This window comes from Zophobas morio, unplaced genomic scaffold (assembly GCF_036711695.1).
Source record: "Zophobas morio isolate AGI-343-1 ecotype UQ-CSIRO unplaced genomic scaffold, CSIRO_AGI_Zmor_V1 ptg000022l, whole genome shotgun sequence".
Taxonomy (NCBI): domain Eukaryota; kingdom Metazoa; phylum Arthropoda; class Insecta; order Coleoptera; family Tenebrionidae; genus Zophobas; species Zophobas morio.
Window position 1 is genome coordinate 5,618,689 of NW_026972127.1, and position 22,829 is coordinate 5,641,517.

The 22,829-nt window shown below is 33.8% G+C and overlaps 1 protein-coding gene across 3 annotated transcripts; it reads right to left on the reverse strand.

The window, feature by feature from the left end:
• Positions 1-788: 788 nt before the first annotated feature.
• LOC135133769 (glycerol-3-phosphate dehydrogenase, mitochondrial) lies at positions 789-22,802 on the reverse strand. Of its 3 annotated transcripts, XM_064062273.1 has the most exons (10): positions 22,380-22,802; positions 16,394-16,517; positions 10,420-10,805; positions 9,609-10,273; positions 9,165-9,551; positions 1,815-2,024; positions 1,568-1,767; positions 1,410-1,508; positions 1,265-1,366; positions 789-1,106 (listed from the first exon to the last, which is right to left on the reverse strand). In XM_064062273.1, exons 2-10 carry the CDS (start codon positions 16,493-16,495, stop codon positions 972-974), a joined length of 2,286 nt encoding a protein of 761 aa, XP_063918343.1. In that variant the 5' UTR covers positions 16,496-16,517; positions 22,380-22,802; the 3' UTR covers positions 789-971. The 3 variants fall into 3 exon arrangements, with proteins under 3 accessions (XP_063918343.1, XP_063918341.1, XP_063918342.1); XM_064062271.1 differs by lacking the exon at positions 1,410-1,508; XM_064062272.1 differs by lacking the exon at positions 1,265-1,366 and having other exon boundaries at positions 22,380-22,730.
• Positions 22,803-22,829: the final 27 nt, after the last annotated feature.

Consider the following 22,829-nt stretch of genomic DNA (forward strand, 5'->3'; position numbering starts at 1 on the left):
AATAGAAAAAACAAAAAAAGAATGGCAAGAAGGCGCGGAAAAAGTGAAAAAAGGGCGACAAATTGCGAGAAAAAAATGGCGGTAAAACGACCACGAGAAAGTGGCGAAATAAAAAACGAAAAAGACAAAAAAAAGTATAAAAGGCGAAGCAAATAACAACCCAAAAAAAAATGCCAACTAAAGACCACAAAAAAGACGAAACAAGCAACAAAGCGTTAAAAAAGAAGCGAGAAAAACGACAAAAAATAAAAAAAAGATAAATATAAATCAAAAGAAAGGAACCAAAAAAAAAGATGAAAACAGAAGGCGACAAAAAGAACGAAAAAAGACAGATTAAAAAATGCAAAAATAACACGCAGTACCAAAAAATAATCCAAAAAAAGTGCCAACAAAAAAAAATTAAAAAAGGAGACAAGAAAGAAAGGCAAAAAACGCGAAAAACGCAACAAAAAAGGCCAAAAAACGACAAAAAAATCCATAGAAAATTGTGAAAACAAAAAGTGGGCAAAAATACAAAAAAAGCGCCACAAAAACTTGGCGAAACACAAAGCGAAAAAACAAAGACAAAAAAAGGCTAAAACAAAAACGCAACAAAAAAGAAGACACAAAAGTGACGAAAAAACGCACATAAAAAATGGGAAAAAAGCAAAAAAAAAAGTAGGACAAAAAGGAGTGACAAAATGCGAGGAAAAAAAGCGACAAAAAAGGCAGACAAAAAAGCAACAAAGGAAAAGAAAAACGTGAAATCACGACTTAGGAAAGGAAAAGGAAAAAATGAAGTAAACTGCTTAGTTTAAAATTCTTATTTTATTCAGTTTAGGGCACTACAGTAAAATAAATTAAAAATACCATTTCTTAACGAAATGTGACTTAAAACTTGTCCCGGCTGCCACAATTTAGCAGTAAATATGATTGACACCGAATGAATCACCTGAGTATAAATTGACGAACCACACAGGTCTTCACGGTATTTACAAACCGCCGCCACTGCGTTCTACCGAAATCTTCTTCTTGAGCATTTCCTTTTCGTGTTTCTGTTCTTCCAATTCCGCCATCCTGGCGAACCTCGAGTACGTAACGTGGCCAGACTTGATCGCCGACATCATCTAAAACAGAACCACCGTCACTCAAAAGTACTCAATCTTGTCATAGTAACTATTATTTAGTTAAACAAAATCAGTGTGGTGTTCGGAGGTGTGAGTGTCGGAGCTATGTTATCAAACCAAACAAACTAAACACAAAAACTGAACGTCATGTGTCAAACCTGCAAATACTCGTCAAGTTCAACTTGTCCATTCATGTTTGTGTCGATTTCCCGAAGAATCTCATGAAGCTCCTCACCAGAAACCTCCTTCTCACCTTGTTGCTGAAAAGTACACAACAATTAGCCGAGTTGCCACTTCGCTCACCTGTAAGTAATCAGCCAGTTCCAATTGGCCGTTGTTTTTAACGTTAATATCTGACAAGAGGATGTGAATTTCGTCATCTGTTAGTTTCATACCTAAAGACTACCAAGAAATTAATTTTTTCTCGAAGGTGTTTCGCGCTATCAAGCGCTTCAACTCACTTTCAGGCTTCTCCTGATGTCGTTTATCGAAACGTAGCCCTTGCGGTCTTTATCAATAATCTGGAACCGCTTAATGTACAACTGAATTTCTTCTTTACTGAGGTTGATCGGGATTTTGTCGCGGCTGGCGCGGTTGACGTTTTGACCCATCTCGTTCTGCAGGAATTCGGTGGCTAGTTTGTGTTGTTGTTTCTGTTCCTCTGGAAGCAGAGAGTGAGGAGGGTGTGGCGGTTTTGGGAGGGGTTACCTTCGGACCACTCCAGTTCTTCGCTCATGATGGTGATGATGTCGGGGAGGGCTTCTTGGGCCGCTTGGACGTTCAGGAAGGCGAGGCGAAGGCGTCTGGCGATCATGTCGACGGCTGTCATCGCGTACTCGCGGACGCCGTAGCGGATTTCGGCGTCGATGTAGGGAAACTCGGGGTGGATTTTTTTGCCGATGATGGGCCACCGTTTGCCTGAAAGTAATTTATTCCAAAATATCCTAAGCAAACAGAGCTTGTTGGGATATTGTTTTCCCAAGGGTGGGTGTTGGATTTAATGTTTGTGCACAGATGCTGAGTTTCGTGGATGTTTTCTAAATTTTCATGATTTACATACTTTTTTACTTCAAATATTTTGGAGGCTTCGGATTTATAGCGCTTTGAAGTCATTTCACTTGCAAAAACTGACTGAAAAATTTGTCCCCGAATTTTAAAAAGAATTCGCCGTTTCGTGAAAATAATTTGTATTTTTTTGTGGTATTACTGGTTGCCTATTTATTTAAGTTGTGATTGACATTTATTACAATGAGGACTTGATTTACAATCCTTTATAATCACCTTGTAAAAAATTAAAAAAGTTCTTGATTTTATAACAAAAAATATGTATACAGTGGTGGGAAAATAAACGCACGCTATATTATTAATTATTAAACATAAAAAATATTCAAGGCTCCTAAACCTGACATTGTTTTTTTTTTTAATGGAACATCCTGTTATATTTTTTTATGCCCCGACTGGCCTATTCTGGGTTCTGAAACTTTTTAATATGACAAAGCACTTGTGTTAAAATATTTTATAGACAAATAAACAAACTTCATATACAGAGTGATTATAAAAAATCCGAAACATTTTTTTTCTTTGTTTTTGTTAAATATGTTCTGTACCTAGATCCAATGATAAAATAGAATGTCATATTTAAAAATACGAAATATGAATATTCCACAATTAAAATATTTTAGATTTCTTATACAAAATCTGTATACTAGAGCTCGTCTTTATTGATACCACAGTTTTATGGATACTCTTTTGATTTTTAATGTAAAATATGGATATTTGTATTTTGTTAAAAAAATTCTGCAAAAAATATGACAAAAAAATTCCTCAAAAAAGAGGGCGAAAATAAAAGTGAGTTTTTTAACATAAAATATACCAAAAAAAGACGTCAAAAGGCGAGAAAAAACACATTAAAAAGAGATCAAAAAAGGACAAAAAAAGGGACGATAAAAAGCGAAGAAAAAAAAAAGGGACCAAAAAAACAACAAAAAATCCACAAAACAAGATGAAACACAACAAAAACAAAAACGAGAAGAATATTTTTACAAAATCCGTTAAAAAACAAAAAAGGTGACAGACAAACCGCAAAAAATAACACACAAAAAACCGACAAAAGTTCGCGAAAAAAGATGAAAAAAAAGCAAAATAAGGGAGCCAAAAAACAAAAAAGTGCCCACCAAAATGACAAAAAGCTAAAAAAAAGAAAAAAGAAAAAGCGAGAAGAAAAAAAGATGGAAAAAAGGAGAAAAATGAAGGTGGTAAAAAAGGAAAATTTTACAAAAAAAGGGATGACAAAATGCGAGGAAAGCAAAAGACGATTAAAAAGAGACCGAAAATGAAGTGACAAAAAAGTAACAAAAAAGAGAATAAAACGGAACAACAAAAAAGGCTCATAAGAAAAGGGCCAGCAAAACGGCTACAAAAAAATACACAAAAAAGGAGCAAAAATAAAAAAGTGAGTTTCTTCGCTTAAAAGACAACCAAAAAAAGGCGCCAAAAGGCGAGAAAAAACACATCAAAAAGAGATGAAAGGGCGATAAAATGCGACGGAAAAAGGCGACAAAAAATGAAAACAAAGAAACGACAAAAAAAAATCCACAAAACAAGATGAAAACAACACAACAAAAAAAAAAACGAGAAAACTATTTTAAAAAAGGCGACAAAAAAACAAAAAAAGATGACAGAACAAAAAATAACACAAAAAAGGCAAAAGTTCATAAAAAGGGAAACAAACAAAAAAAAAATGGACAAAAAAAGAGAATCAAAAAAAAAGTCCAACTAAAAAAAATGTGACCAAAAAAACTAAAAAACAAAAGGGCAGTTTCACAAATTTGTCAACTTCACACCAATAAAATTAATTGCAAATTTATACAATTAAATTTACTTCCACCACTGGAGTAAATATTCATTAGTTTCATACTAGTATCGATTTTTGAAAAGATTTTGAAATTATTTAATTTTTGAGTGTTTTTTATAATATGACCGAATACTTAATTATTCTCATATTACATGGTGACTTCGTAATTTAAACAAAAATAATTATTACGCTTTATAATCAAGACAAATTGTAATCTTGCTCTTAATAATGATTGTCAGGTGTTACTTTACCCGAATTTAATCAATACAATTTGGGGTAGTTATTACAAAAGGAATAAAATAAATACACTTACTGAAAGCGTTTACGTCCGACACCAAAAAAAATACAAAATATCTTTGCCACATGTAAATTTGAAATAATAATTAATCAGTTTACCGGATATAATGCAACCTTTAGATGATACAACTCTTGAGATAATTAAGTTCAAGTATACTCTGACGGTCTTTAGTAAAATAGTAGTGTCGGACGTAAAATATTTCTATTTCTAAATTTCGAAAGTCTCGTCACGCAGAAGATAGAAACCTACGCAAGCCTAGGCGGGTTCGAAATTATTTTTTTGACATTTTCTAAATGTATCTATGTATAAATTGTTGCATACGCGTGTTAAATAATGGCGTTAACAAATCAGCAAAAAATGGCAAGAAGAAGGGTAAAATTAAACAGTAATCCTGAATTGAAAAAAGCATACCTGGAAAAGGACAGATTAAGGAAAATTGAGTACCGGACCAAGCGTAATCAAAAAATGACAGCATACCAGCTAAAACAATTTAAAATAAAGGAATGCGAAAGAATGAAAAACTGGTATAAAATGAAGAAGCAAAAAAGTAAAGAAAATGTAGAGTCTAGTTCTTCTACTGAACAATTATCAACCGTCTACAAAAGTCGACAAGCATTGGGAAAAGCTTTAAAGAAGGTAACTAATAATTTGCCAAAGTCAGCTGAAAGATGTAAGGAAGTGATTTATCAGTTGGCTTTACAGTACAAAATAGATGTTAACGACGGTCCGCCTATTTTCCCGTTACAAAAGGACAATCATTCAGATATTGTGAAAAACTTTCACGAACAAGACGAAGTCAGTTGGCAAGCTCATGGAAAAAAAGATAAAGTTGTATATAAAGAATGTGGGAAAAAGGTGGAAAAACAAGCAAGATATTTATTGTCGTCATTAAAAGAAACGTACTCACATTTTCAGACTGTACATTCAGATATAAAGATAGGATTTACAAAGTTTACTCTTTTACGACCAAAACACTGCAAACTCTTTCGATCTCTTCCACATACGGTATGTGTTTGTATATACCACGAAAATATCAAACTTTTACTCGATACACTTGCAAAGTGCACAGATCTAAAAACAAATACTGGAGAATTTATTTCTCAAATCGTTTGCGACGATTCTTCGAAAGATTGTATGTTACAACTTTGTGATTTATGCCGTAATAAAATAGATGCGTTTACTCCAACTGAAGAAATAGTGCTAGAGTACTGTCAGTGGCAAAATATCAATGGACGCACAAAGTCAATTTATCTGAAACATCTTCACAAATATTTCAAAAACTGAAGACTAAACTGAAACAGTTCTTCTGGCACACATTTATTAAACGACACCAATAGAAAACCGCGAAGTCTATTACTGGTTGTCAATCTCTTCATTTTGTGCAGCCTTGTGGAAAAGGCGATTTGCTCATAAGTGAGTTGCCTGGAGATACTCCTCGGGGAGTAAAAATAAATATTTAGTCCTATTAGTTTGTTTTCATTAAGAATTAAATGTTGTTCTAGTTAAATATACCTTTAAACCATTTTATTTGCGTAATTTTATTTGATAAGTTTACGTCCGACACCATAAATTTACGTCCGACACCAAACTTAAATTATTTTAAAATATACAAATTAAATTGTTAACTATGGTTTGACGTTATAGGTGTATTCTAAACATATCATTTCATAGTATGATTTCTCTCAATACTTCGAATATTTCCAAAATTCGCAGAAAATTACGTTCATACAACTCACTGTTTGGTTATGGTTTTGTGTGAATACGTCCGACACCAAAATATGTAAGATTCTCGCTTAAACATGTGGGAACTATTTGCTGCAAATATATTATTTTTATAATCTACGATGTCTTATTAGATGTTTCATTAACAATAATAGTATCAAAATTATTATGAATTGATGCAGGAGGCTTTTACATTGTATTTTGTGTTCCAAATTTTACGTCCGACACCATGAAATTGCCCAAAACGACAAAATTGCCAAAACAAACAACTCCACCAAAACGACAAAATGATAAAAAAAAAGAAAAGAAAAAGCGAGAAGAAAAAAGATAAAAAAAAAGGAGAAAAAATATAGGTACACAAAAAAGGAAAATTTTACGACAAAAAAAGGATGACAAAATGCGAGGAAAACAAAAGGCGATTAAAGAGGCCGAAAAAAAGGTGACAAAAAAAGCAACAAAAAGAGAATAAGAAAAGGGTTGACAAAAAACGACTACAAAAAATTTCAGAAAAAAGGAGCGAAAATAAAAAAGTGATTTTCTTCGCGTAAAAGACAACAAAAAAAAAGGTGCCAAAAGGCCAAAAAAAAAACATCAAAAAGAGATGAAAAAAAGGAAAAAAAGGGGCGATAAAATGCGAAGAAAGAAGGCGACAAAAAATGGAACCAAATAAACGACAAAAAAAAATTAACAAAACAAGACGAAAACGCAACATCAACATAAGAGAAAAAACGAGGAAACTATTTTAAAAAGGGCGACAAAAAAAAAACAAAAAAAGTGACTGAAGAAACACAAGAAAAAGGCAAAAAGTTCACAAAAAGGGAATCAAAGTAAAAAAAATGGACAAAAAAAAACACCACCAAAATCACAAAAAAAATGAAAAAACCAGAAAAAAAGGTGAAAAAAAGGAAAATTTACGACAAAAAACGGATGACAAAATGCGAGGAAAACAAAAAGCGATTAAAAAGGAGCCGAGAAAAAAGGTGAGAAATAAGCAGCAAAAAATAGAATAAACCGTAACAACAAAAAACACTCATAAGAAAAGAGCTACCAAAAAAATGACTACAGAAAAAAGAGAAAAGTATAAAAAAAAACAAAGATGACAGAAGAATTGCAAAAAGCAAGATCAAAAAACGACAAAAAGTTTTCAAAAACACGGGGAAAACTAAAAAGCCGGAAAAAAATGGTCAAAAAAGACAAAAAACAAGATGAAACACCAACAGAAAAAAAACAAACAAAAAAGGTGACAGAAGAAGCGCAAAAAATAACACAAAAAACGACAAAAGTTTACAAAAAAAAAATAAATGAACAAAAAAAGATGAAAAAAAAAGAAAAATAGGACAAAATCAAGGAGGACAAAAAAGGCTGACAAAATGTGAGGAAAAAAAAGAGCGATAAAAAGGGAGCCAAAAAACGACAAAAAAGTCAACAAAACCAAAGGTCAACAAAAGAATGAGAAAAACACGCAAAAAATGTGACCAAAAAAAATTAAAAAAAGGGGGGAATTCCGAAAAACGCAACACCACCAAAACAACAAAAAGGTAAAAAACAAAACAAAAGAAAAAGCGAGGAGAAAACAAGAGAAAAATTAACGTGGGAAAAAAAAGACAAAAAAGAGATGACAAAATGCAAGGAAAACAAAACACAATTAAAAAGAGGCCGAAAAGAGGTGACAAAAAAGCAACAAAATAGAAAATAAAACGGAACAACAAAAAACGCAAGGGGCCAAAAAAAAACGAGAAATAAAGCCACAAAAACTTCACAAAACAAGGTGGAAACAAAAAAGCGATAAGAAACAAACAAATATGACATAAGAATCGCAAAAAGCAATATCAAAAAATTACAAAAATTTAACAAAAAACTGGTGAAAACTAAAAAACGAGAAGAAAAGACAAAAAAAAAATTAATTGACAAAAAGGGCGACAAAAGAGGCGCAAAAGATGCAACATCAACACAAGTAAAAAAAGGCGAGAAGGAAAACGACAAAAAGGATTAAAAAAAATGTAATAAAAGGGTGAAAAAAAGGAAAGAAAAACTGACGACAAAATGCAAGGAAGACAAAATATGATGCAAAGCAGATCAAAAAAAAAAACGCAAAAAACAGCGAGAAAGAAAAAGCGATAAAAAAAGCGAGAATACAAACAACCAACATGGACAAAAGCAAAATAAGATGACAAAATCCGAGGAAAACAAAAGGCGAATATAAAAAACAACAAAAAATAACGAGAGAAGCACAAATAAAGATAACAAAAAGACGAAATAAAGCCGATAAAGAGACGCAACAGAGTGCTTGATTTTCTGTATCCATCCATAGAATATTACGATACAAATCTTAAAAATAATCCTAATTTTTTTGTGAACCTTTACACTGTTAAAAAATGCTAAAAACCTGAAATAATTTTGTATCAAAGAGGGCACGCTTATTAACACATCCTGTATATACATATATGTAGTACATACTTCTTCTCTAATTCAAACAAAGAATAGAAAACAAATACTAGTCCAACGTTATTCTATTTTAAATCACTTTTTCAACCTTAAAATAACAAACCCAGAAAGCACTCACATTAAATGCACTGATGACATTTTCGCTGCGACTGACATTTCACAATTTAAAATGCAGCTATTTTTCAAGAAATCCATAATTACGTCGGCAAAATTTAATATATCCTAGGAAATGGATCAATCAGCATAACTTTTAGCAGATCTTCCTAGACGTCGAGTCTAGGATGGAAATTCTAGGTTTTTCAAAAGCGAAAAATGGAAAGTAATTTTTATCTAAAATTCGAAGAAAAGGAAATCTTGTATACCATGAAAATGATTTTTAAATAATTTTCATTTGACTGTAATTGTCAAACTGAGCAAGACTTTTTTCGAATACATTTATGGAGAGACTTCAATAAAACAATCTAACTAAAAATCGTCATTTGATTTTTTTACTACATATATATATTTTGGAACTCATGTTCATGCACGTGCAGACTTCGGGAGTCTTTTGCTAAACTTAGGAAATATTGTCAGTGGCTGTCAAAATTTTCCGAACAATTTTCAAAAATTTCTGAACTACCCCGCCTGTGTATCAATGTTATTTAGCAAAATATTATTAGACTCGGTATATAATGATGTCTTGTCATATAAGGAAGACTCACATGTCTAAAACAACACAACAAAGTCCTATTGGTCCTACCTGTCAGTGCCGCCATCTTGGCCACCGCAAACGCCCTATCACCATACGACTTCGACAAATGTTGCGCTACCTCACACTCAAGCCCGAAATCCTGCACCAATCGAATATACATAGTGGGAGTCCAACCGTGAGCGCCCTCTAGCAACAACCCGTCAGTCTGGCACTCTTTATGAGCCGGATTTAACTGGCACGCTTCTACAGCAGCATCAACAGCTTCTTGAGCCATAGCTCTATACGTCGTCCATTTCCCCCCAGCAATCGTTACCAGATTACTCCCACTCACATGGACTATATGATTTCTAGCCAACGACTGCGTATCGGGTTTATTCGGGTCGGAAACCAAAGGCCTAATCCCGCTCCACGCTGACAGAACGTCGCCTCGACGAACTACAACCAAATAAAATCCCGATTTGAATTAAATCGTCACGCCCGCCTTAAACCCACCTTCAACATCAGGGTTCAAATAATTCTTCACTTCTTCTAAAATGAACATAATCTCGTCTTCCGTCGGCTTCGGGCTGTGGGTGACCTGGCACGGCAAATCCGTCGTCCCAGCGATGGTCTGCTTTTGCCACGGAAGGAAGAAAATGACGCGCCCATCGCTGGTCGATGGGTCGAGCAGACCCATTTGTTCCGGGCTGTAGTAGCCAGGAAGGGTGATATGAACGCCACTGCTGGGCGAGCAGATTTCTTTGACTTGTGGGTTGTCCATTTTCCTGATGGAGTCGGTGAAGGGCCCAGTGGCGTTTATTACACATTTCGTAGGAATGGTCCACTTTTTTCCCGTGAGTTCGTCTTTGACGTGGACTCCACAGATGACTTCTTTGCCTTGGGAGTTTCGTTCTTTCATAAGTCCGGTCACGGAGACGTGGTTGGCAACAGTGGCGCCGTGTCGGGTGGCGGTCAAGGCGACGGCAAGGTTCATCCGGGCGTCGTCTTGCTGGCCGTCGTAGTACACGATGGCGCCGCTGAGTCTGTCCCCTCGGAGCATGGGGAAGAGCTCCAGGGCGTTTTTCTTCGAGAGGAGGTAGGAGCTTTTGAGGGTTTTGCTGCCGGCGACGAAGTCGTACATTTTGATGCCCACCCAGTAGTAGGGGACCTGCCACCAGCTGCAGGAATCATTAAAAATAGAAGAGTGTGACACTATGACAGTTGTTAAAGTTTTTACAATAATTATGCCTATGAACGTGTATTTTGGGTTGCATTTCGTGATCAATTGAGTATGCAACCAATAATTCAGAGCTTGCTAACTCACGTGTAAACCGGGAGCATAATTGGCAAAGGGTGCGCCAAGTGCGGCGCCGAGTGCAGCATGCTGGCCCTTTCGTGCAGGGCCTCTTTGACCATCCTATACTGTTCGATGTCGAACTGCATGATGGCCTTCTGGAGGTACCGGACGCCTCCATGGATGAGTTTGGTGCTTCTGCTGGAAGTGCCGCTGGCGAAGTCGTCTGCTTCGATTAGGGCCGTTTTTAGTCCTCTAGTTGTAGCGTCTAAGGCACAGCCGGCGCCGGTGGCGCCGCCTCCAATTATAACTATATCGAAAGAATCGCTTTGTAGGGATTTAATTTGCTCGTCTCGGGATGGTAGAGGTCTCTTGGCTTTAAGGGGGGCGCGTTCGGCGTGGGCTTTGATTGGCCACTGAAAATAATAAATTACTGTTATGTATTTATATAATGTTTAGCTTGTTCTTTGCCGGTTTTTAATACGTGTAACTTTAAATATCTAAGGTAGTTGAGCTTTCTGTTGTATTAAAAGAAGGGATACTGCTTGCATATAATATTTTGCAACGTCCGGTATTTTGGTATTTTTGTACGTAACATTACTCCAGGAATTACTTATCGTTGATAAATCGATAAGTAGATTTAATAAAAAGCAGTTGTCTAATAATCAAGATTCTATATTTTTTTTAATATAGTTATTTATTATTACCTAGAAATCCGAGAAAACCTAGAGAACTTAGAAGCCGTCAAAAATCCACAGTCTGAAGAATCTAGAAAATATAATGTCAAGAAACTCTATGCAGTCTAGCGAATCTGAAATCCAGACAGCCTACGGAAGCTAGAGAGATCAGAAAATCCAGAAAATATTGAAAATCTGCGTAAAATTTATGACGTTTCCTTGTTCGACAGTTTAGAGATTTCAGAATCTAGAGCCTACATAGAGTTTACAGAGTTAGAATGCCAACAGAACGTGTAAAATCCAGAGTACGTATCTAGAAACCCTAAAAAACATAAAGAATTTAGGTAGGTTGAATAGCATAGATGTAGAGAAATTTGACGTATGGAGAGTCTGGCCTTTAAGGACTCTGGAAAATCTGGAGAGAATAAAAAATTTGATGATAAAGGAAAGAAAGACTAGAAAGTCTGCAGAATATATGAGGCTTCCTAGAGTACAAAGACTTCCGCCAATCTAGAGACTCTAGTGAGTCGAGAGAAAACCTAGAGTGCATAGAAACTCTAGAAGGTATAGAGTCGAAAGAATTTAGAAGTCCAAAAAGTTTAGAGAGCCTATGGAGACTAGAGAACCTAGAAATTTTAGAAAATATTGGAAATCTACAATTTAGAAATCTCAGAGATTATGTGGAGTTTAAAGAACTTCAAGGAAGTCTAGAGAATTTGATGAACCTATAAGAGATAGAGAACCCATAAAGGAAAGAAAGTTTAGAAAGTCTCCCGAATATAAAGATTTACACAGAATATAGAGGGTTTGGGCAATCTAGAAATTCTAGTGAATACAGAAAGTTTGGAAATTCAAGAGAGTAGAGTTTAAGGAATCTACAAAATTAAGAAATACTCTCAAACAGCGAAAACCTAGAGTATCTAGAAACGTCAGACGATATAGGCTCTAGAGAAAACCTAAACAGTCTAGAGAATTCAGAATCCGCAAAGAATCTACAAAGTCTAAAGAATATAGAGAATCACAAAACTCTATACAACCTAGAGTTAAAGTTTATAGAGCCTATGGAGACTAAAGAGCCCAGAAAGACCAGAAAATAATGAAAATCTAGAATTTAGCGATCTCAGAGATTACGTGAAGTTTAAAGAACTCCAATGAAATCTAGAAATCTACAGAATTTGATGAACCCATAAGAGACAAAGAACCCATAAAGGAAAGAAAGTTGCGAAAGTTTGTAGAATATAAAGATTCAATTGAGTACCTACAGAGAGTTTTGGCAATCTAGAGATTCTAGAGAGAAACATTCCCAAATAGCGAAAACTTAGAGTACCTAGAGACGCTAGAAGGTATAGAGTCTAGAGAAAACCTAGATAGTTTAGAAAATCTAGAGACGGTAAAGAATCCACAGTGTCGAGAAAGTCTATACACCCTAAAGAATCTTAAGAATTTGAAGTCCAAAAAGTTTAGAGAGCCTACGGAGACTTGAGAGCCCAGGAAGACTAAAACATATTGGAAATATAGAATTTAGAGATCTTAGAGATTATGTGAAGTTTGAAGAACTTCAACGAAATTTAGAACTCTACAGAACCTGATGAACCCATAAGAGACAGAGAAGCCATAAAGGAACGAAAGTTTCGAAAGTCTGAAGAATATAAAGAAAAACTAGAGTACCTAGAAACGCTAGAAGATATAGAGTCTAGTGAAAAACCTAGATAGTCTAGAAAATTGAGAAATGGTAAAGAATCCACAGAGTCTAAAGAATCTAGAGAACACAGTGTCGAGAAAGTCTATACACCCTAAAGAATCTTAAGAATTTGAAGTCCAAAAAGTTTAGAGAGCCTACGGAGACTTGAGAGCCCAGGAAGACTAGAAGATATTGGAAATCTAGAATTTAGAGATCTTAGAGATTATGTGAAGTTTAAAGAACTTCAGCGAAATCTAGAAATCTACAGAACTTGATGAACCCATAAGAGACAGAGAAGCCATAAAGGAACGAAAGATTCGAAAGTCTGAAGAATATAAAGAAAAACTAGAGTGCCTAGAAACGCTAGAAGATATAGAGTCTAGAAAAAAACCTAGATAGTCTAGAAAATTTAGAAACGGTAAAGAATCCGCAGAGTCTAAAGAATCTAAAGAACACAATGTCGAGGAACTCTGTACAGTCTAGAGAATCTTAAGAATTTGAAGTCCAAAAAGTTTAGAGAGCCTACGGAGACTTGAGAGCCCAAATTACGTGAAGTTTAAAGAACTTCAAGGAACTCTAGAGAATTTGATGAATCTACAAGAGATAGAGAGAGTCTGGCAGAATATAATGATTCTATAGATGACACAGAGTTTAGATAATCTAGAGATTCTAGTGAGTCCAGAAAGTCTGGAGCTTTAAGAGAGTAGAGTTTAGGAGATCTACAAAATCGAGAAACGTAGAGTAGAAACACTAAAAGTATAGAATCTAAACTGTTTGGGAACCGTAAAGAATCCACAAAGTCTAATGAATCTAGAAAATAGTGTCAAGAAACTCTATACAACTTAGAGTCTTGAGAATTAGAAGTTCTAGAGACCAACCAGTTCGAAGACTAAAGAGCCCAGAAAGATTAGAAAATACTGGAAAAACGTAGAATTTAGAGATCTCAGAAATTACTTGAAGTTTAAAGAAATTTAAGGAAATCTAAAAATCTAGAGAATTTGATGAACTTATGAGGAATAGAGAACCCATAAATTAAAGGCAGTCTCGAAAGTCTGCAGCATATAAGGATTCCATAGAGTATAGAGAGTTTGGGCAATCTAGAGATTCTAGTGAGCTCAGAGTGTCTGGAGCTTTAAGAGAGTAGAGTTTAAGAAATCTAGAAAATCGATAAATACTCCCAAATGGCGAAAAACTAGAGTACCTAGAAGCGCTAGAAGATATAGAGTCTAGAGAAAACCTATAAGATCTAGAAAATTTAGAAATGGTAAAGAATCCACACAGTTTAAAGTCTGCAAAATATAAAGATTCTATAGAGTCCAGAGAGTTTGGGCAATCTAGAGATTCAAGTGAGTCCAGGTAGTCTGGAGCTTTAAGAGATCAGAGTTTAGGGAATCTGCAAAATCGAGAAATATTCCCAAATAGCGAAAATCTAGAGTACCTAGAAACATTACAAGGTATAGAGTCTACAGAAAACCTCGAAAAATTCGAAAAGTTTAGGGAGCCTACGGAGATTAAACAGTCCAGAAAGACTAGAAACTATTGGAAATTTAGAATTTAGAGATCTCAGAAATTACATGAACCTACTGAATATGACTCCATAGAGGACGCAGAGCTCAGGCAATCTAGAGATTCTAGTGAGTCCATGGAGTTTGGAGGTTTAAGAGAGTACCGAGTTTAGCAAACCTACAAAAGAATGACTAAAAACTCTAGAAGAGTCCAGAGAAAACCTAGATAGTTTTGAGAATTCAGAAGCTGTAAAGAATCTACAGTCTATAGAATATATAGCATTTAGTGTCGAGAAACTCCATGCAGCCCAAAAAATCTTGAAAATTTGCACTCTAAAGAGTCTAGAAAGTATACGGACGCAAGAGAACCCAGAAATTCTAGAAAATATTAGAAATCTAGAATTTAGAAATCTCAGAGATGTAAAGTTTAAAGAACTTTAAGCAAGTCCAGAGAATTTAATGAACCTATACACAATTTAGGCAACCTAAAGACCCTAGTGAGTTCAGAGAGTGCAAAGCTTTAAGAGTATAGAGTTTAGGGAATATACGAAATCGAAAAATCTTACTAAATAGCGAAAACCTAGACTGCCCAAAAACCCTTGAGAAAATATGTACCGTCTAGAAATAATAATCTACACCGGATAATGTCTAGAAGCTGTGGATAGTCTAGAAAATGTAGAGAATTTCAATAGCCCATAAAGTTTTAAAGATTTTAAAGATCTACAGCAGCTGCAGAGTCTACAAAATCTACCAAGTCTAGAGCCTGCAGATTTTAGAAAATACGAAGAGTTTGGAGAACCTAGACGGGCACGGCAATTTAGAGGTTTGAAAACCTAGAAATAATTTACAGAATCTACGGAGATGAGAGTATAGAGTGTTTAGAAACCGTAAAAAGTCAAGAATCCTCTAGTAGTGGATCACAACATTTATTTTTAAAATAATGACGTTGGCAACATCGCGTTCCTTGTTCAATTTGACAGTCACGATCAAATAACTGTCAGTAAAGTGTCAAATAGTTGCAATTTTAGAAATAATGTCATGGCCTACTAGAACTTTTAGGGGTATATTATTTATATTCGTTTCCGGCAATAAGAAAATACATCTTAATTTTACTATTCTAATTAGATTATTAGATTAAAAATCACGTTTCTAGTAACTGTTCGGCTTTTTTTTTAGAAATTTCATTAAATGGTTTGAATGTGACAGACCGAAATACTTCATGAGATAACACAACTTATCTTAATCGTCTAAATTCAACTGTTTCATTCCTAGTAAAGAAAGCAATAAACGTCACGAACTGGAAAAACCAACCAGCGAATTTCATTTCAAAAAAAGTTAATTATTCTGGTTAAAAAACACTCTTGTTAATAATTATATCAATTTTCCAAAAGTTTTGAAACTTCATTTTCATTATCATAATTTTTCAGTGAGATAAATATAATTTTTTTCACATTAAAGATTTGTGTCAAAATTACCACACACACCAGAAAAATTCAGTTTTACAGTTTTACTTTCACATCATCAACATTTTCTATATTTATTTAAAGGAAATTTTCCATTATTTCGTTCCACTTATAGAAAACCATTTTGAAAATTTTTAAAAAATTGCAATCCACGGAAAACTTTAAATAAATTAATTCCATATTTTTAGCCTCCTATGAAATCATCAGTTTACAGTTTCCAAGTACTTACATAACAAGGAAGGTTTGTTTAAAACATTATTTTAATTTTTGACTTTTTTGACTTAAAAGAATGCATTGGTTTAATTCTTCTTCTTTTTTTTTTAATTTTCATTACCTGTGTCGTGGTAATATATTGATTTCCAACGAGAAGTTATAATTATAGCACGCTGATTAATTTAATACCCGTAAGTTATGTTTCCTTCCTCATAAAAAGCAATAAACGTTGCCAAATAGCAAGCATGAGCGAACGATAAAAATTTTCATTTTAAAGGAAACATTTTTATAAGTCTATAAAATCCAATTTTCCTAAAATTCACGTTATCGTTTGATGTTCATCATACAATTAATAGTGTTTATCACGCGTTTATACAACTACCGATAATTTAAAAACGTGCTTAGGTAAGTTAATACTGGAACTAATTATCACTACATTTAAACAATAGTTAAAAAAACACTTACTCGTCTATCTTTCTCGTCCGTCAGAAACAAATAACCAGCCAATCCAGCCCCCACCGTTGTGGTGAATCCCCCTATAACTACTTTGCCTAGTCGAGAGGCCATGCTGTGATTACTTCAAGTGAAGCTACAATAAAACGAACTGTTAGAAAACAGAAACCAAAAATGTGCTGGTGGATGCAATGCAGAAAGATTTGGCAGATGGGGTTTTGGCCCGCTGATTTTGTCATCAATTACAAACGTGACGCTTAATTGTCTATTTACCCAAGATAGCGCGAGCAATGAAACGAGAATGTTTTAATACGACGGTTTTTTTCGATAATCGATACATGTTTTATGTGGAGTTATTACATTTTTTCTGTAAATATTGGTCTTGTCGGGAAACAGGCCTTGGCAAATACATCGATTTGTCCCAATTTAGCAAAGTGTAATCTGATTCTGAAGTACATTACAAACTAGAAGCGCTGTTTTGTAGGTGACAGTCGAGAGAGTTTCGCAATATTGCGACCATAAATGATGAATGAACGCGATAATTGGAAGTCATGGAGATTACACATGAAAAATGGAAGTGGAGTTATGAACTAGTCTGTCTATGTTAAAAAAAGTGGTCCGTTTCTCCACGTTTCAATATTTAAAAAATATTAACACGGTGAACTCGTGGTTCCAAAATGAGAGAGAAAAAAGTTGTAATATTTTTTATTGAATTTAAAAAATATACATTTCCTGCAAAAATACACCGATTAGGTGATGTAATGAAAAACCATATTGTGATTTGATTTCGATGCTTCGCACTATTAAAAAAAATCAAGAAAATTGGAGTACTTTTGGAATTTCCAAAATGAAATATACCATGCCTTGTTTTACATTTTTTTTTTTTTTTTGAAAATTTTAAAATAAATAATATCGTCCTGCACGGAATTTCCTTCGCTTCTGAAGCACAACAATAAGCAAAAAAATGCAATCAATAGTTGCCCAACAATTTTTTTTAATTACGTCATCAACTTTTTGATGGATGGTTGGATTTTGATTATACGTTATAACACTGATCATAAAGTCCGTTCTATAATTTTCTCATAGAAATTTTGATTGTACCTCACCAAATTATTTGTTTTTTTTTTTTTTATAATACACAGGGTGTTCCAAAAATCACGCATACGTTGTTAAGACGGCTCTGAAGAACTCAAAAAAAAGGGTTACAAAAATCTCTGAACCAATTTTTTGAAAATATTAAACGTCAAAGCTGAATTATTTTAACGAACTGCATGTCGATTAATCGACAGATAAATAGTTATCAATAATTTAAAAATAATTTGCTAAATTACGATTCACGTAGAGCCTTCTTAACAACCTACCATCGAGCTTATGAGTCCTTATTTGAACAACCTGTATATGGCACAAGCAGAAAGTTAGAGACATATTAAATCACAGATAAAGGAAGGCTTCAAATACAATCATGTTTGGAGAAAAAGTTTTTCCAAAAGATGAATATGGCTTTTTTTTATTTTGAAGATAACTCTTTTTTGACAAAAAAATTTTTTTTTTGAAAACAGGAATTCTTTCATGTACTTTTGTCAAAGTACGCATAATAAATACACCTAATAATTAACGAACAGATTTAAAAAATCAAGTTAAAAATATTTTGGGGAATTTTTGGGGAAAAAAAGTATTTCAAGGGTCGAACGAGCTTTCTTTATTTTTTTCATCTGACTATCAACTCGGTTTTTAATTTTTCTGTACGTTCTTTGAGTAAACAAAATTGATTTTTCTCAATACACAGGGTGAGTCATTAACCGCGTTCCTCAATATCTTATTAATTATTAGAAAAAAATTAAAGACCAAAGTTCTTTGAGGACACTCAAATTAGTGTTCTGTTTTTAAGGCGTAACACACAACTTGGATTTTTTTTCGTATACAAAAAACCATAATTTTGCTTTTTTTACGTAATAATTTTTTTCACGACAATATACAGTATATCCCCGGATTGAGTTCACAAGAGGGAAAAAAAACTCTATTTTCTATTTTACAAAAAAAAAATACATAGGAATAACATTTTTTGCTTAATTCAAAACGAATAAATCTGCAATTAAAATTTTAATATTATCAGGCTGTGTCCTTAAAATCGAAAAAAACTAAAATTCTTGTCGGGAATCATCGATTTTACAAATAAGCTCCGCCCCTCGGTCTGACAACGAATGAAAAATTCATCACAATTGAGATAGGGGCGGGTGGGTGGGGCTTATTTTTTGACTTTTTTTTCTTAACATATATAGTTTCCTTTCAACAACATGTTTCACATGGTCGTTTCTTGTAAGGAACTACGTATTTTGCAATAAACTCCGCCCTTCGGCTCACAACGAATAAAAACGTTATCACAATTGAGATGAGGGCTTTGTATTTTGTCTTTTTTTTAACATATGTACGTAGTTTTTTTTTCACGACAAGAAACTGAACACATGTTTGAAAGAGTAAATTTGTAGAGAAGTGTAGAAGATAAAATTTACCGTTTTAAACATGTTTTCAGTTTCCTGTTGTGAAGAAAAGACTACATATACATATTAAAAAGAAAAAAAAAATGCAAAACATAAGCCCCACCCACCCACCCTATCTCAATTGTGACGATTTTTCTTTGTTCGTCGTTAGTCAGGGGGGCGGAGCCTAATTACAAAATCCGTATTTTTATACAAGAATTACATGTTCTTCAGTGGTGGTGTTGCTAGTAAATAAAAAAAAAGCCAAAGATAAGTCCCACCCATTCGTCTGAATATCAATCGTGATGAATTTTTCATTCGTTGTCAATTGCAAAATGCATATTTCCTGTTTTAAACATATGTTAAGCTTCTTGTTGCGAAAAGACTACAAATATTAAGAAAAAAGGGCAAAATATAAGCCCCGCCCACCCACCCGATCTCAATTGTGATGATTTTTGTTATTCTTCGTGAGCCAAGAAGGTGGAGCTTAAAATCCTTGTTTCTGTACAAGAAATTATCGTGCAAAACATGCCTTGTTGTTCAAAGAATACTACGGTTATTTCTAAAATTTGTGGTATAATATTTTGCAAAGAGATAAACAAAACTGAGTCTTAATATTCAGTGTGTACAAAAAAAAAAACACTGAAATTATTATAATTTTCTTTCAATAGAACACTCTGTATTTTATTAATACATCTATTTATTCTTCGTAATTCTGACAGTCTAAAATTCCGATAAAAATTATCAACTCTGAAGTTTGATATTTTCAGTGTGGAGATTTTTTAAGCATTTTTTTTGAGTTCTTCAGAGCGTTCTTAACAACGCACCATCAAACTTCTACGTCATTCTTTCATCGGCCTGTATAAAAATATATAGTGTTTTATTAAAAAAAAAATTTTTGGGATATGCTTCAAAAACAAAACACTCTGTATGGTTGACAGTAATTTTAGTACATGTTACTCAAACAACCGTACAACTTTGGTCTATAACCTTTTTTCTATCTTTAACAATTAATGAGATATCGAGTCACTCACCCGGTATACAAATATCAAAAAAAAAAAGAAAAACTATAAACACATGATGAAACGAAATGAAACTAAGACCAACTTTTAATTTCACAATCACATAACTACAATATTTTTTCCAAAATTTTTGAACACATGGTTTCAAAAATATGAAAAAACATTCCTTGAAACTGATATTTATTACTTATACATATAGGTATTATCGAATCAGTTTATCCAACATGAAGAAAAAAATATCAATGCCTACTTTATGTTGAAAAGATCACGAATGGAAGGATTTTTCTTTAGTTTTTTCGATTTTCTTTAAAAATCTTGCCATTTTTTTTTTATTTTCCTAAAACCTAAAATCTTTAACTAAATCAAAGTAAACAGTACTTTCTTTGACCCAAAAAAATGTATTCTTCCCAGTATATAGGGTGACTCAATAAGCACGCTCCTCAATATTTTATTAATTATTAGAAAAAGAAAAAAAAATAAAGATCAAAGTTCTTTGAAGACCATACACTCAAATTACAGAGTGTTCTGTTTTTAAGCCGTACACACAACTTACTTTTTTTTAAATTGAACACCCGATATATCTTTATATATTCTAATTGTCCTCTTCTTATTAGATAACCAAAATTTATTTTTGCAATTCCACTGTGACGTCAAATTCTTGCATATTCAGCAAGAAAAAAAAATCGCAAAACCTCCAATTCGATATCTTGTTTCAACTTTCTTGAATTTTTTTAGCAGTGAAAGGGTTCACAAAAAATCGTAATTGGGTTAATTTTAAAATTTGTGATTTTTCAAGTAGAACACTCTGTATTTTATTATGCATCTTATTCTATTTTTTGTTCTCTTCTTTTTTAGTAAGTATTTTCTATATTTAAAGTTGATAGTTATTATGACATTTTTTATTTATTTTTTTTATGAGATACACTGATACATGAGAATAAAGGGAACAAAAAATAGACTAAGATGCAGTAATAAAAGGGTATTATATTTGAACATTTCAGAATTTTTATAAACACCCTGTATACTAAAATTAATATTACCGTGCTTCTTTTTTTTTAAATCAAGAAAATTTGAATAACGTGGCAACGTCGCATAGAAGTGTCAAAAATACACAACGGTTATAAAACCTAGGGAGAGGCTAATATTAATCAACTTCGTAATTCTGACAGTCTAAAATTCCGATAAAAATTATAAAGAATGATGTGAGACGCGCTAGAGCAAATTATTATTCAATTATTAATAACTAATTATTTAAATGTCAAAAGTTTGGTGCAGGGATTTTTTAAGCATTTTTTTCGAGTTCTTCAGAGCCTTCTTAACAACGCCTCATCAAGCTCATACGTCATTTTTTCGTCGGCCTATATAAAAATATATAGGGTGTTTTATTAAAAAAAAAAAGTTTTGAGATATACTTCAAAAACAAAACACTCTCTGCATGGTTGACAGTAATTTTAGTACATATTACTCAAAGAACTGTACAAGTTTGGTCTGTAACCTTTTTTCTATCCTTAATAATTAATTATAAATAGCAAAAAAAAAAAAAAAACTGATGCAAATTATATTGATAATTTAGATCAATATCTTCGTGTTTATATGTTTATAAAATAACTAAGGAAAACTATAAAAAAAATTCTTCATTTGTTATATTTCCTCAATAACATGATGAAACGAAATGAAACGAAGACCAACTTTTAATTTTAATATTAATAAACATCCCTTGAAACTGACATTTATTACTTATATAGGCGTGTATTATCGAATCAGTTTATCCAACATGAAGAAAAAATATCAAAGCCTACTTTATGTTGTAAAGGTCACGAATGGATAATATTCAACAAGATTTTGAGATGACGTCATCGGTTTTTGAAAAAGGATGAACAGACAAATTTTAATTAAAATTTTACGTTTCCACATACAAGTTGGCACACTTTTAAGGGGAAGCCTTGGCAGGTGTTCGTTTCGCGGCCCTAAACCCGCACGTACGGACCTGGTGGCCTACAAACAATACCTGTTTTGTAACTAAATAGATATAATTAGTAATAATCAGATATAAAAAAATCATCGCCAAGGTTTATTTGCCGCAATTATCTGACATTACGACAGGCTATTCCGGAAATGCCAAACTCTGCCTTTACATAACGACTAAATCAAGACTAGCATTGTTTAATTAATCATCGATGACTAAACTCTCCGAACACAAAAAAAATTCCGCATCCCGAATTTCCATAAACCCCGCAATCGCGTAATTCCAGTCTCATTTATATAATTAGAATATGATCTCGCTCAACCCGATCCATCGCTACATCCACTCAAGGCCGCTTCTATCTCCATAAACATACGGAAATTAAATTCATTACACAATTTTCAAACAAAACACGCCGAACATGCCTCCGAAACGCGCACATTTTTTCAAACCCCGCCGCCGCCAAATTCCCATCCGTCAATCGCCACACCGCATGCAAAACGCAAAAAGAGACGCCACCAAGTGCTCGGACTTACGTTTTCAGTGAAAAAATAAAGTCCATATCGCCCTCCGGGCGCTCGTAGGTTATGTAAAGGTGAAAACGCGAACCTCTCCACTTCGCCACACTTGCGCGACGACTGCTCCAGTGGCGTGCGTTCGCCGTGCAAAAGCTTGCGCGATTTTAAGGCGCGCTATCGATCTTATCACTCACGGCGAAAACGCATGGAATCGAAATCCAGCCGGATTTTCCTCGCTCCGCACGCCATTGTGGCGTGTTATCAGACTCATCTGGGATGCTGCCAGAACAATAATAGCGCCGCCGGGATGCGGGCTTATAAATAATCGGCACGGATTGAGGCAAGTCTGCACACAGAACTGTCAAGCGCCTGCATCCTTCAGAAATTTATTAAGCATTCCGTTTCAAAAAATGCGACTTAGAGTTATAATAGAAGAGAGCGAGTAACCATGTGTCATTTTTCCTCCAC

Bases quoted from the DNA above. Each gene is read 5' to 3' on its own strand.
- LOC135133769 (XM_064062273.1), bottom strand. From the start codon at position 16,495: ATGGCCTCTCGACTAGGCAAAGTAGTTATAGGGGGATTCACCACAACG. The intron at 2,025-9,164 runs GTAGGACCAATA...AATTACTTTCAG, and splicing joins CAAGATGGCGGCACTGACAG to GCAAACGGTGGCCCATCATC. The intron at 1,107-1,264 runs GTTTGACACATG...GTTCTGTTTTAG, and splicing joins AACTTGACGAGTATTTGCAG to ATGATGTCGGCGATCAAGTC.